Consider the following 16,902-nt stretch of genomic DNA (forward strand, 5'->3'; position numbering starts at 1 on the left):
TGGATTATAATTCTGAATTGTAACAATACTAATATATATTAGTTACAGAGGCAGTATATATACCGAGAGCTAAAATATATCCACTTAAAAGTGGATGTTCTGTTAGAACAGACTTTATTGTACCATGAGAGAAACTCTCATATTGGCTTTTGGTGCAAAATGCATTCTTGTTTATATCACTAGCTTGGAGATAAATCCATGCCATATCCAATGCTGAGGCCATCTGATAATGTGATTTTGACCTTCTTTGGTCTTGTCAATGATGGACACTTAATTGCTAGAGATAGCAGCGACTCATCTCTCCACTAGTAATATGTAGAAAAACAGTTCCAGGCGGTGGTGTTGCAATTAGCCAGTGAGCTTGTTAATATATATATTAGTGACAGAGATAGTATTAATGCCAAGAGGTAATATTTATCCCCACTTAAATGTGAATGTTCTGTCAGAACAGACTATACTGTGGTAGATACCATGAGAAAAACAGTTATATTGACTTTTTGGTTATATCACTAATGGGGAGATAAATCTCCATCATCTCCAGTTGCAAGACCACCAGATCACATCTAACAATACTAGTGTCTATAAAAACTTGTACCACCTTCTCTTAACATCCTTATGACGGCATTCTTTGTATGCATAATCTATCTACCTTTTTCTGCTAGATGAACCTGGATATATTTCTGTGGAAAAAATATGTAGAACATGCTTATATTTATTTTGAGATTTATATAACAAACTACTCCACATCAGCGTTAGAGTGTCCACATAAGTGGAGTCAAGGCTGGGTAGCTTGTTCTGACATAGAGTCATATTAGTTGTAATAAAGAAGGCCAGCCAAATAGTGATATCTTAAAATAATTTAGTACATTCATTTCAGGTTTGCATATTATATAATAGGAAATGCATCTATTACGTAAGCCTTCCTCAGTTATAGCAATTCAAAATATGAAGAAATTGATGGAAAAATCTCAATATATATATATCTGTGTGTGTGCATGAGTTTGTGTGTGTGTGGTTAGAGTAGTAAATTGGTTACTAAGTTAGGAGGATAGACATGTATACAGAGGAGAAGAGAGAGAGAAATGGACGAAGGGAGAGAAAGAAAGGGGGTAAAAGAAGAGAAGGATATGTAATGTAAGATAGTGGGGATGGGAAGAAAGGATGTACAAGTGAATAGTATTGAAAGAAAATGGGATGGTTTACGTAGTGGACATATTTCTGATTATATATTATGCAAACCTGAAACATACATAATAAATGATTTCAAAATATTACTACTTGGTTTGACTTCATTACTACAGCTATATATATATATATATATATATATATATATATGCACAATATTAAATATGTTTTAAAATATATGGGCTGTTTACAGAGTCCTCATAGAGAACCAATGCAAAAAAATAATATAGAGTAGAGAAAATTGAAACCGCAAATTTTCGGCAGTCAAACAGATTCCTGAATGCATAGATGAAATCATGCAATCAAAGTAGTGAAGTATATGTATTTATACACGTCAGCATAAATCATGCATATGCAGACATAAAGATTCTCCAAGGGTATAAAGAATATAAAACCAAACATACAGAAAGATATAGAAGATATATAAAAATATATAAAAGTACATATACAATTATATATAAATAAAAATAATATGTAATGAGTTATGCATGATAAATATAGGAGGTACAAAAAGATTGAAAGGTTGATAAACATAGGAATAAAAACGTCAATTTTAAAATGGCAAACTGCTTAAATCATCTAAAAATCTCTCTTCTTTCTTAGTTCAGTTTTTCCCCTTCTCAACCAATTATTTTTCTTCCATTTCCCTTTCAAAACATTTGTAAAATGCCTCAGCATCTATCCAGTTCTTGAAAGGGTTTTCTGTGATAGAATGCAATAAAGTGTTCCCTGACAATCAATCTGATTAAGCATGAAATTGCACTCAGAAAACCTAATGTAGGGTTCTAAGCAACCAAAATGGTGAAGCATATATAGAAACTAATAATATAAACTAAATTCAACTTTACGATGAAAGTAAACAAACGAAGTTTGTTCTTTTTTAGAAGCGTTGAGCTGTATTGTAAGATACAGAAATAAATTTATTTCTCAAACGCGTGATAATGCTATAAATAGCGAGATCAGGATAAATTATCCATTTATTGCAGAACAATACGTTACTGGCCAGCCATGAGACTCGAACTCACATCTCTGTGATTACGTGTCAAGTGTTTTATCATTAAACTAAACTGCCCAGCAACGAATTCTTCTTCAATTTTAGAACTTATAAATTTAGCTTCATAAGACGCTAACGTTAAATTCAAGAAATAAATTTATTTCTGTATCTTACAATACATCTCAACGCTTCTAAAACAGAACAAACTTTGTTTGTTTACTTTCATCGTAAAGTTGAGACAGAGAGAGGGGGAGGTGGAGAGAGAGTGTGTGTGTGTATGTTTGTGTGTGTGTGTGTGTGTGTGTGTGTGCATGTGTGGTGGGTGTATCCACATGGGAAGAAATACATACTCTCAAACAGAAACAGCCTGCAACTAAACCATCTAACCATCAACCTATGCTATAGCTCACTTTGCCATTTTTGTGTGTAAAAAGAACAAAATATGTCCTGGACAGAGCAATAGGAATAATATAATCAGCTAAAAATGCTTGAAAGCAGTGTGTCGAATAGATACAATCTAATGACTAGAAACTAATGAAAGAGGGTTAGTATAAATGTGTGCACGTACCAATTCCATTGTTACAATTCGATGCTGTCTTTATAATATTAAGTATATGATTTTTAAGATACCACAGATATAACAAGGTTGATCATATCAAGACATTTTTCATTCTCCATTACCACCATTTAACTTCCATGTTCCAGTTCATGTTCTATGTTGGCAAGAGTTGGGATGGTTTGGCAGAATTCATTGCATCCTAAGACAGGATTGTATTCCAGTGTCTGTCTTGGTATGGTTTCTGCAGCTGGATGCTCTTCCTAATGTCAACCATTTCACAGCAAGTACTGAGAGCTTTTTTCATGCTACCAGCACTAGGGAGCAGCTTTAGGCTCAGGAGATGAGGGATTAAAGTATGAGAGAAGGGGCTAGGGCAGAATAAGATTCTTTTGTAGAGGAGCTCCATGACTAATAATTTTATTAATTTTCATAACTGATTAACTAAAGTTAAATGGCATATTCTTTTCCCAAAAACACATTTAAAGGATTTAGAAGTTATCTCCATGTTAAGAATGTAATACTTGTAAATGTCTTGCATACTCTTACTCCAGAAATAAATACTCAACAAAATTTTCTTCTGAAGCATTAAAACAGTAGAATCTGAAGAAATTAGTGATGATCTACATTAGCTAATACTGAGCAAGAAACTCCACAAAATGGGGAAATTTAATGTATGTTAGTATGCCATGAAAAAGAAGAGTAAAGATTAAGATATGTTGGAATTGGCTACATTTGGAGATTCATATAATCCCAGCCAGTATGGGGGGGGGGGAACAGACGCTAAAACAGTGACATTGGTGGCATTAATGATTTGTGGTTAGTGCCATGGCAGCAATATCGATGATGATGATGGTGGTGGTGGTGGTGGTGGTGGTGGTGGTGGTAATGATGATGATGATGATGATGGTGATGGTGATGGTGATGATGATGATGATGATGATGATGATGGTGGTGGTGGTGGTGGTGGTGGTGATGATGATGATGGTGGTGGTGATGGTGATGATGGTGATGATGATGATGATGATGATGATGATGATGATGATGATGATGATGATGATGATGATGATGATGATGGCTGTGGCAGTGATGATGATGATTATAGCAGTGTGGAACTGGTTCTTTTGCATAATTCCTGCATCAGTGATGTATAATTCTGAATTTCTTCATCATTATTAAATTGTCAAATATATACAGCTCAAATTTATAATCAACACTTAAAAATTAATGAAGAAAACTAACCTTTTTGGATTTCAGTGTCTTTCTCCAGAGGGTTGAGAAAATTCCATCTGTCCAGTCATTAGTAGCAACATCCAATCTACCAAACATTTGTGGAGCTGTAATGGCTTTAGGATTCATTCTCATTTCTTTGTGGGGGAAACCACATGCAGTAAGGGACTTCTGTAACATGTGGATACATTTGGTTTTACCACTTCCTGATGGTCCTAATGTCATCATGCCATGCCGTACACTCTGTGTTTCATATAACTGCACCAGTTTCAAAATCCATGGGGGATGAACTATTAAACCATTATCAGTAACCTGTAATGGAATGATACATACTGCATAACACAGAAAATTCTCATTTCATAGATTCCTTTCATTAGAAATACCTTTTTGAATGTAAGAAGCTATTTTACTCTTTATATCTCCATTTATAATTTCTTTCAGCTGTTAGGAAATTATTCACATTTAAAATCAAAATTATCTCATAACCTTTTGATCAAGATTTCAATCTCATACTATGATTTATCTCTTTATTCGTGTACATTGTTCTGTGTCTCTTAATTTGTATTCATAAAGAAAAAGAATTTTGTACCACTACTCTATTTCAGTAGACAATAAAAGAGGACATTCAATGTAATGAGAAAATAGATGGCATTCAGAAAGGTAATAATATTGGAAATTGATTGATGGTGAGTGAAGAAATAAATTAGCAAAGAAGGAGACATGAAGATGAATATAACTATGGGTGACAACAAAACAGATTATTTTACTTCCGGTAAATGGCAATGTTGAACATGACTTACTTGTTTACAGATAGCTGCTTCTATTTGTGGATAACCAGCTTTTTCGAGTTTCATGCCAGGAAACAAATCATCAATCAAAGACATAAATAGTGGCTCATCTTCATCAACCTAGTCAATACATACACATAAAAAATTTAAAAAATGTTTAAACAATTTCTGAAGAAAGAGACATTAGGACACTCTGCATGCACATTATTTTGTTTACAGGTAAATATATGAAGAGGAAAATATCTGGGCATGTGAAATGAATTCACACTCACACCCACACACACCCACGCATGCATACAAGCATTACACGTGAAATATGTGACACATGTTGGTAGTAAATGTATTTGAATGTAGCAAAAGAAAAAAAAATGGAAGACTTCAATAATACATATCATTATGTAGACCATGTGTCAGGTTATATGCTATATACATATAACTGAAAAGATATGTAAAAAATAGGAAACATTTCCCAGCGTACATGTGGTTGTGTATACATAGATACATATATACATGCATACATATTACTATTATTATTATTATTATTATTATTATTATTATTGAGTGAGAGAGCAGTGCATGCCATCAAAGTGACGCTGGGGTAAAATATACGAAGTCCAATATACCCATCATGACTACCCGTCTGATAAGGGTACACCAGGCGCATGCATCACAACCATATGTGCGCAACATGGTGATCTTGTATCAAGATAAACAGTGCATGACCTTGCAGGTGGGGCCCAGTTAGAATTTTCTTCAAGTTGAGTAGCCCATCCTGCTCAAAAGGTCCCTGAATAAGGTTTGTTTAAGGATATTGAGCAAAACACCCATGTTTCCAAAGAATTATCCAAACCCCAAAGAATTCTTCTCAGCACATGGCTATGATGCTCCCCTACTACTTCTGCTCCTGATCAGAGATGCACATATCGTCAGCCACCAAGGGACATGCTCAACTGGTTAAGGTCAAACAACTGACAAGCAAATCTGTGGTACTGAGCAGAATATTTGCTGTAGCCCATCTTTTATACCAAGACAAAACAACGTACATGATAACACTTCCAATCAGTTAAGATCAGAAGCCACGTGAGTCACTGCCTGGTACTGCATCAGGGCATTTTATTATTATTATTATCATTATTATTATTATTATTATTTAAGTGGTGAGCTGGCAGAATCATTAGCATGCCAGATGAAATGCTTAGCAGTATTTCATCTGCCACTCTATACAAATTCTGCAGAGGCCGACTTTGCATTTCATCCTTTCAGGGTCGATAAGTTAAGTAGCCGTTAAGTACTGGGGTTGATGTAATAGACTATCTTTCTCCCAACAATTTCCAGGTCTTGTGCCCAGAGTAGAAAAGATTATTATTAACTATTATTATTCACATATTTGTTTTGCAAGATTTTTGATGTGAAATTGTGTGTTGAAACAGATGTTGTTGTACTTGGGGATGGTCATATTGCCAGTTTAGCCAATAAAAACACGCGCACTGTGTATTTGGTGTTAATTTACTTCAGCTTTATATTACATTAATCTTAATCTTATTATTATTCAGTTCTATATTTAAGAGATGAGGAATTATGTACAATATTTAAGTTATTTACAATTGACAGATTGCTTTCTTTCTCAATTAACACTATCATGATCCAGCATCATTTGCTTTCTTTCTCAATTAATACTATTATTATTATTATTATTATTATTATTATTATTATTATCATTATTAGAATGTTGCATGGTACTCCTATCATTCCACAAGTGGGACTACATGGATGATGGAAAGCCAACCCTTACATACAACACAGAGTTAATAGAAGATATGGATTATGTTAGCCTGGGTGCAATTCTAAGCAGGGACGAGAACTGTCAGAGTAGATTTTTTTTTGTGCTTAATTTCTTATTCTATGATCACCAATGCACACAGCCATTTTTATCCTACTCTCTCTTCCTTACCCCCCCCCCCCTCTCGGAAGGGCATCCAGCTGCAGAAACTCTGCCAGACCAGAGTGGAGCTTGGTGCAGTCACTGGCTCTTCAAACTTCAGTCAAACCATCCAACCCATGCCAGCATGGAAAACAGACGTTAATCGATGATGATGATCATGATATACATGTATGTATATATATTCATTTATCTTTCTTTCCTTCTCTCTCTACTCTTACTTTCTCAGAATGCAATTCACCTCCACTTCTTCACCATTTTATTTCTTTTCAACTGGGACATCTTTCTGAACACACTATTTTCTGGTGTTTATTTTCCAGTTTCTGTGTTTATGTCCATGTTTGTCACAACACCAACAGTATTGTGTAGAAAAGATAACTATAACTACATACAAATACAGGTCAATAAAATAATTACCAGACCAAAATAAGTGCCATACTCAACAGAATCTCTTAAAGCTTCTAAAAGTGGTGCTCAGCATGGCTACATTCCAATGCAGAAAACAATAAAAGGATTTTAAGACAATATGGAAATAACCCACCAGTTTTGACAAGTTCATGTCTCTAAGAACTCTCATTACAATAGTGGCTTCACTGTCTTGCTGGTTTTCTCTTTTACTTGAACCAAGAATTCTCAATACAGACAAAATATTTCTCAGACCAAAATCATAGTGAACCTGCAAATAGAATAAGTTCTGTTTAGTTGGTGATTCAAATTAAATACAAATTATACAGTACACTAACCTTCACAAATTTCAAGAATATTATTTTGTCACAATATAAATTGACACATGTTATCTTATTCATTCTCATTGCTATTATATTGTTACTATTTACTATTTGCATCACTTGTAACAAACCAATTCCATACTTCAAAATATCAATAAAGATCAAAAAGTATTGCTTATAACAACCGACTATTATTCTAAAGAGGAATAGTTGATAAATTGACCACTTTTTGAAGTCCTATTTACAGCGATATCAATTTCTAACTTCCTACCCCCAGCTTATATCAGTATCTAGATAAATTACACATGCTATCACTAATATAGTATAGCTAAACATTTTTGTTGCAGTTTTCAGTCAAATAATCTATTTTAACAAGTTTCTGATGAAGAATCATTTGTCATGTTGTATTTTGGGATGGTCATTATTAAAATATTCAGTATATTAATTCAATAGATAAAGCTGAAGTAATGTTTCTCATATCATATTACATATGTAACATGTTACATGTTGAATGTATTTCTTCCACATTGACATTCAGACATAAGTAAACTATAATTTGAATCTGAAGATGCTAAATTATTTCAAGTTGAAATAAATCAGAATTAATTCAGCTGTTGATGATTTGTCTTCATTCTGTTCCAGAGCTGTAGTTTTGTGTCCATACTCTTGTTTCTTTATCATTTGTTGTATGCATATTCTCAATGCTCTAGCTTTCAAATAACAAGTAGGTCAGGACAGCCAAGTTGTACCACTTTTAAAAATTCCAATCATTAGAGTAATGTACATGACTCTAAATGTTATTCAGCTTAATTTCATTAACTAAATTGCCTTATCCTTTAAACTACTATTAAATTAGGAAAATTCAAATTGCTAATGATTGTTATTACAAATTAAAACCCGAGAATTAAAAAAAATGACAATAACATACAAGTCTTGGAAGAATCTCATAATTTTATTTCATCTTGAGTGAAATGGAAACAAACCTATTGATATTTATGACTCCATTAACCTACCATTAGAATTTAATACAGTGCTGACATGTTCTGAAGTAATTTGTTTTAATTTTTAAATTGCTGATTCATCAGTGATTCGTTTTTGTTTTAATTTTCACATCACTGGATAAATGTAGTTTAAACACTTTTTTTTTATTTGTTATTAAATATTTATTTTCAGCCAATGGTAACATCATTTGATGCAAGTCAATATTTTGAAATATCACTTTAACTCAATACACACAGCATAGGCACCAAAGTTCATTGCCAATTCCAAGATCTCACACTATTAAAGTCACTGATAAAAACGCCATACCAATAATGCATTGAGATGAAACAGCCTAATATATTACATAAAACATTGCTCAACAAAAAATACTGAATTGTACAAAAATATATACAATTCAAAGTTGAAGATGCTTATCTTTTTTTTATCTAGTGCAAAAAAATATATTATTTGTTATGACGCATCTATAGTTAATAAAGAAAAGCTACCATCTTTTCTCAGTCATATTTATAATTGTTTTCATTTTTGCTCTTCTTATGTTAATTCTTGAAGACTGGTGAGATTGATTGCAAGAAAAACGTGTGCAGAGAGGAAATTCCAGTTGAATGATTTCATCAGAACAAAGGACTGGGAAATATGGTTAATATTAGTTCTGGTGGGCATGACACAAGTCATGAGAGGAGGAGAAGGAGGAATGAGTTGAGAGAATTTGAGTAGAGGAGGCACAAGACCAACCAGTTCTGTTATACAGGTAAAATTATCATATATTTAAGTTTTGGAAGATCATTGGAAAGGCAAAGTATATTTAAATATGTGATGATAAAATTAAAATTAATTAGTGACCAACATAAGCTTTTCATCAAGAAGCACAAGTGACAACAAGATATTGTTGGCTTTGTTAATGTTCACCAGCAGTTACACAACCTAACTAAAACAATAACAATCAAAGCACAAAGAAAATGTAAAATTCACATTTGTTAATTGAAATTAACAGATATATTCTGCTAAATTCAATTCAATTTCAAAGCATCTCAAAAAAATTATCAAATTATTATTTAGCTTATCTACTTCTGAAAATTAAGCAATTAAATTTCATATTATAATTCATCTGTCTGTAGAAAGTAAAAGTTTAGTAAAGTATTTAGTCAGATGAGTGAATTTACCAACTTCTGTTTATAGCTGAATATAGCAAATTGAATATCATTGACTCTCTGCTATGAAGGATTATTCTTTATCAACTTTCTAGTCCTCTTCTTCGAAGAATCCTCTATGTAGCTGCTTACCAACAAAGAATTAATACAGTTTGGAGGGCATGAGCTTAAACACACCATGAAAGATAAAAAACATGAAATCTACAGCATTCATCTTCTTCATGTTTCTTTTTATCATTTGCTATCATATAGTGCTATTCATCAAGACAAATTTGATGTTACTTTAATAATATCCAAAGTATTACATATATTTCCAGATTCTCTGAAGTCTTATATTTTCCCCCACAAGCTTTAGGTAAGCCTTATTGGGGTGTCCTGTCTTGTTCAACTGACTTTACTGATGAGACTCCCTCAATTAATACCTCAGTATTGATGCTAAAAATTATACAAAACACACATGTCATAGAGCGGTATGTTTTATAACATAGTTCAGTTAATCAGCATTTTGTTGCAGATGATTTGGGATGGACAACGAGCTACTTGATCAGAGCTAAGCTTAGGTTAAATATATAAATGTTTGTGATTATTAATCTCATCTTTCAGGATAAATTTGTCAATATTTATCTCTACACTGAAATGTATGTAAATATTGAGAAGCTATTCCACCTAAAGAGGAAGTTAAGAGTCAGTAAAATTAGAATTTCAACAATTATGCTGTATTTTTTTATAGCCCAACACCGCACTTAAAATCCTCAGAGGCACCTTCAGTATGATATCAGTAGATGGGAGCATATTTAATTAGAATCATTAATGTGGTGAGGAGAAGAGAACATTAGCCTAATGACTAATACTATTCTAATTAAATCTGGGTATGTTTCAGTGTTATTAAACCTCATCATCTAAACATGGACTTCACAGAAGAGGAAATTACAATTGATAGCATTGACCTTAGTCTTTCTGGCTTTTTAAACATATTAATTTTATATGCTATATGGATTGGCAGCCTCTACATAATCATGCCTCCACATGGTCACCCAATCTACTAGAAATAGCAACCAAAATTCCTCAAATCTTAAAAGAATAACACAGTCAATAATGCAGTTATGGGTGAACTGTTCTGAGGTCAAGATGGAAATATTTTCGATTTCAAGTATATTCATTCAGCACTAACATGGGGCTAAGCAACAATAACAATACTGTAATCCTACTGAACAATTTTTGTACCAATAGTTTGGCCAACAATTGGAATTCAACTAACAACAGAAACAATAGAATGTTTGCATTACAGAATTAATTCTCATCTGTCCTTAACCTGTGATTAAATACTACCGGGATATACAGTCATTAGAGACATAGTATAGTCATGCTGTTTAGCTCTCCTCAGTTTTGGACCCCTCTGCAATAGCTAGCTTAATAGTCCACACAGAGTGCAGCTTTTAAGCTAGTATATGTATGCATGTATGTATATTTGTACGTACGTATGTATGTATTATGTATGTATGTGTCATATTTAACAATACATAATATTGATTTCTAACATACACAAATTCACAAATTATTGTCAATTATATTCACCCGGTACTCAAAAAGTACTTTATTTCATTAACCCCGTAAGAATGAAAGGCAAAATTGACTTCAGCAGGTCTGAACTCAGAAAATAGACGGATGTAACTAAATATTGCAGATACTATGAATTCACTATTTTTCAGTAACACACAATATTAAAGTGTTTGCCAGATGGTTAAGGTATGATTCTCTTATTTATTTGACGTTTCAAAAAATAATCTCAACAATTCAGGAACTGCATTTCTACACATAGTTTTCCATAGGAGAATGTTGTAAGGAGTACATAAGTGCATGTGCACGTGTGTGTTTGTGCATGCGTGCATGTTAAATCATACTTAGTTGAAAGTTATGTATGAATGTATAAAAGTTATATTCATTATTAATCCCCTTTCTACCGAACTGCCAAGTAAGAGTTCAAGGATTCAACACCATTCAAACTAATCTTTATCACACCCTTACATTTTACTCTATCTGTTTTTCTCATCTTGCTTTCAGCTGTTCTATATCAGGCTTTTGCCTTTTCAGATTTCCATCTTGATAATACTGTTAGTATTTTAAGTTGCATGACCAAGCCATCTGAGCCACTGGAAATTTATTTCAAGGACTGCATTATAGTAAGCAGCTTAGTTGTGGTACAGTTCTTTATTTGATACTTTGCTGGGCCAGAAGATGTAGCAAGTTTTTATCAAGCACACACTACGGAAAACATTTATCTGATTCATGTCTCCTTTGAAGACTTGTCTGTCTTAGTCCTCACACTCTTTGTCTTGACTTTCAAATCATCTGAAGTCCTTCACGTGTCCCATGAACTTTAATAAACCTTGCTAATTGTCCATTTTTTACTTTTTTTCTTAAAATATGTGAAATTCTTCAGATAGTTTAGTGGTTAAGGGTGACAGTTGCAGTGTTACTGAAGGTTGTGGCTTGTTGTTGTCTTGAGATTGTTGTTGTTTTGAGGTTATTGTTGTTAAGATGTTTTCATGGAGATCACCTCTTTTTGAGAAGTGTTGCCCAGTCATCCACAGAAGAAAAGAGCCCAGTGGATGCTTGTGTGATCATTTGATATGGTCTTACACAGGATCACACTTCAAACCGCTTGTGAAAGGGTCAAAGAAGAGATTTATTAAGCTGATGATCTCCATATGACCTCAACATCTTCTAAATGTTTGTGCAGACTGTCAGAAACCTTTCTAAAATTCTTAAAATTGATGTACAATGGAATAGTTCAAAGCATTGTTTGATGATATTCAAAGATCTGATCAATGCATCCTCTGCTCAACCTTTCTTCAGTTTATTCACAAATGTTAATCTGTAGGAAAAGAAATCAGCAGAAAACATTGCTAGAGATGGAAAGGCCTATGATACTAGAACAGTTGTTGCTGTTCTGTTATTTCTTTCTTGGAAAATTTCACATAGTCCCTTAGCCCAGTCCTTTGGAATGGAGGCACTCTCCCAGGTGGTCTTAATGAGATCAAGCAACACTGATCTTGTTTTAATAGGGACTGACTTAAACATCTGTACAAGATGCACTGTAAAGCACTCATGGCAGTGCCATATAAAAACACCCATGCATTGCCACATTAGAGTGCCTATGTAGTGGCATGTAAAAATGCCCATGAAGTGCCATTTGAAAGCACCCAACACATTCTGAAACATGGTCGATGTTCAGAAGGGCATCCAGCCAAAGAAACCATGGCAAACCAGACTGGAGTCTGGTGCAGCTCCCCAGCTCAGGTCAAACTGTCCAACCCATACCAGCATGGACAATGGACAATGGACATTAAATGATGATGATGATGATGATGATGATGATGATGATGATGTTGCCAAACAACAACGTAACCTCTCAGATATAAAATATATAAAAATAATCAATAAATTATTTGGAATCAGAAGGTATGCACCGTTAATACTTTTGACATATTAACATATTTAAAATGTGATTAAGCTTTGCGAAATATGGCATTGGAGTAGCATCTGTAAATATTTGCATTTTGACACGCCTTCTGGTTTCAAGAACTAATTTCCCACTTCATTAAACTAAATTGTGTAAGTACATAACATCTTTAAAAATAATAATGTAAAACTACTAATAAACAAGTCACATATGTAGGTCTAATAAATTTAAGTAATAAAAGTTGCATTAAGTAAGTATAAATATGTTTCAAGTGTGTAAATATCATTTGTAACTCCACTCATTGAATTGTTTGGTAAACATGCTGCATAACATTCTGCATCATTTATTAGTGTTTACATTTGTCAGATCTGTGTCTGCAGCCATACAACATGGTTTATTACTAGTTCTATATCACAAGAAAGCTGCAACTAAATGATATTTTGCCACAATATATACAGATATGTTATGTGTTTTTAAATATTCTTTCACAAGCAGAACTATTTGGTAATTACATTTCATAGGCTTCCATATAAATTAATAAAGATTGGGAACTAGTAGGGATTCAACAATAAAAATATTTATGTTCAATAATCCAATAAGTGTGGAAGAGCTTCTTTGAGCTTAGTATTGCAAGAAAACTTATACCAGTGTGGTTTTCCATAACCACCATGACATTTATGCATAGATACACAAGCTTACATGATGATCAAAAATTATACATTATTTCAATTCCTTACATTGTCTATTTGTAGATATAGTAAATGAGTAAAAGTTAAACACCGTAGCTAAAGCCAGAGTGCAGTAGAGTCTGGATACAAATCATTGTCATTGTAGATAATTAGAACCCAACTCAATCCTGACTTTGCAAAAAAACTGATAAGAAGCATTCCAGTTGTGACCATCCTATCTTTTTAAATGTATCTAGGACTGCATTATCTTACATGTATACTCTTACTCTTTTACTTGTTTCAGTCTTTTGACTGTGGCCATGCTGGAGCACCACCTTTATTGAAGTAAATCGACCCCAGGACTTATTCTTTAGAAGCCTAGTACTTATTCTATCGGCCTCTTTTGCCGAACTGCTAAGTTACGGGAACGTAAACACACCAGCATTGGTTGTCAAGCGATGTTGGGGGGACAAACACAGACGCACAAACACATACATATATACATATATATGACGGGCTTCTTTCAGTTTCCGTCTACCGAATCCACTCACAAGGCTTTGGTCGGCCCGAGGCTATAGTAGAAGACACTTGCCCAAGATGCCACACAGTGGGACTGAACCCAGGACCATGTGGTTGGTAAGCAAGCTACTTACCACACAGCCACTCCTACGCCTATCTATGTGTCCTTTTGTTATTTAAGATAGTTGTGTACAATTCAAGGGAAAATTGTGCAATGAACATGTACAGGCTTTCTTGATAGCTTGTTTTTCAACTTATAGGTATAAATATATTGTTCCTTAATCCCTAAAACAGTTCTAAGGTAGCTTCTCATCTCTAGGTTCATGTCTGGAGTTCTGAAGATAATGAAGGAATCTTTCCCAGGACAGAATGCTAGTTTATCTGAAATATTATTTTTAGTTGATCTGAATAAGGTAAGTTGATGTAATGTAGAAGTAAGTAGATTGCTTCCTCATGTAGCAAAATCCTTAGCAAGTTGAGCAGCTTTCAGATGACATGTTTTTTTCTCTTTTTTTTTTTTTGTTATTTATTGTTTATTTTAAATAAAACCTTGTGTGACAGTCTATAATATTAGATACAACAACACAACACTACCACGTCTACTAACAATAACGGTGCTAATGCTGCTGCCAAAATGTCACATTCTTGAAACTTTTTCCAAACTAATCTTTGTTAATTGCATTTTTGTTTTCTAAAATGTCAGTTAGATTATCATGCAATACTTTCTATTTAAATTAAAAGGGAAAAGAACTGTCAAATTTCTTTAACATCAAAGGCATTTTGAAATACTTAAAGGCGGTGCTCCAGCATGGCCGCAGTCAAATGACTGAAACAAATAAAAGAGTAAAAGAGTAAAAGAGTAAATAATTAGTGTTACCTCAGTAAAAATCTTGACATATTAATAGGAAGGACATGTTTTGATTTGAACTTAATTTTTTTATGTCAAGTGAACATGCAAAAACAAAACAAGCAAGATTATTATCACAAAGATATTAAGTTTTCTTAACCCCAGGTCATCCTAGTTAGAGCAGATCTACGAGTAAATTCATACTATGAGTGACCATTTTACCTTATTCATAGAAATCATTATGTATCCCTCTATATTTAAGACCAATACAGGGTGATTTGAGAGAGATTTGGCTACTGTTTTTAGTAGACCAAGTAAGTGTAGAGAAGTTCAATTATCTCATAAGTTACAAGTTGTCAAATATGGTAGAATATCAAAGTAAATATCTTACTTTGTCTACATGTATCACACTGTCTCCTATGTTCAAATACAAAGTGTTAACACTGATTTGATTAGACAATAAAAAGTAATTGAATCTTATAAATTTCTCAAAAATGTGTGTCTTTATGATAAGTTAAAAAATCACTTTGGGAAATTGATGGACAAAATGCCTTGCAGTATTTAGTAACACACCTTCATATTAAAACCCTACTGGTGTTGCCCGTGATTTTCGTTCTTCAGGATTGTATCAGTCAACTACTTGGATCATCAAAGTAACAATGCCTTCTCCTCTAAGTGGATGTTCTTGTGGCAAAGTTATAATTCATCATAATCATGGTCATTATGGGAGGGTCCATATTTGATGATTGCTTTTCATTTTGTTGTTGTTGAAAATGTATTAATCAACGAAAAAGAAAAAACACATTATGAGGAAAAATAATATACCCAAGTGGGTCTTAAACAATTCCCTACCTAATAGTCTCAATAAACAAAGCTATTGTGTACATCCCTTTTGCCTTCAAGTGTTCTATGTGCTTCTTTCTCTTGTAACACTATACCCTCAATATGTCTTAGGAAGTAGGTGAAAGGGAAGTTCAGAGCCAAAGCTTCCTGAGAATAGGGAAATGTGTGCAAGTTACCTAGACATAACACAAGAAATTATATATATATGTATATATATATATATATATATATATATATATATATATATATATATATATACACACACACATATATATATATATATATATATATATCATCATCATCATCATCATCATCGTTTAACGTCCGCTTTCCATGCTAGCATGGGTTGGACGATTTGACTGAGGACTGGTGAAACCGGATGGCAACACCAGGCTCCAGTCTGATTTGGCAGAGTTTCTACAGCTGGATGCCCTTCCTAACGCCAACCACTCAGAGAGTGTAGTGGGTGCTTTTACGTGTCACCCGCACGAAAACGGCCACGCTCGAAATGGTGTCTTTTATGTGCCACCCGCACAAGCCAGTCCAGGGGCACTGGCAACGATCTCGCTCGAAAATCCTACAGGAGCCAGTCAGGCGGTACTGGCAACGGCCACACTCAAAATGGTGCATCTCATGTGCCACCCGCACAAGAACCAGTCCAGGGGCACTGGCAACGATCTTACTTGGCTTGCCGGGTCTTCTCACGCACAGCCCATTTCCAAAGGTCTCGGTCCGTAGTCATCGCCTCGGTGAGGCCCAATGTACGAAGGTCTTGCCTCACCACCTCAGCCCAGGTCTTCCTGGGCCTACCTCTTCCACGGGTTCCCTCAACTGTTAGGGTGTGGCACTTTTTCACGCAGCTATCCTCCTCCATTCTCACCACATGTCCATACCAGCGCAATCGTCTCTCTTGCACGCCACAACTGATGCTTCTAATGTTCAGCTTTTCTCTCAAGATACTTACACTCTGACGGGTATTCACATTGACATTA

General features: G+C 34.1%; 1 protein-coding gene across 1 annotated transcript in view; it reads right to left on the reverse strand.

The window, feature by feature from the left end:
• LOC106871452 (dynein axonemal heavy chain 5) overlaps window positions 1-16,902 on the reverse strand; it is a 330,351-nt gene that overhangs the window by 76,124 nt on the left and 237,325 nt on the right. The window contains exons 42-44 of the mRNA XM_089358345.1: window positions 7,234-7,368; window positions 4,766-4,873; window positions 3,978-4,277 (exon numbers count right to left, since the gene is read on the reverse strand). Of these exons, the coding sequence (XP_089214471.1) occupies window positions 3,978-4,277; window positions 4,766-4,873; window positions 7,234-7,368 (543 nt within the window). The remainder of the gene's footprint in view (window positions 1-3,977; window positions 4,278-4,765; window positions 4,874-7,233; window positions 7,369-16,902) is intronic.

The sequence above is a fragment of the Octopus bimaculoides genome, chromosome 10 (assembly GCF_046866305.1).
Source record: "Octopus bimaculoides isolate indiv1 chromosome 10, ASM4686630v1, whole genome shotgun sequence".
NCBI classification, from domain to species: Eukaryota; Metazoa; Mollusca; class Cephalopoda; order Octopoda; family Octopodidae; genus Octopus; species Octopus bimaculoides.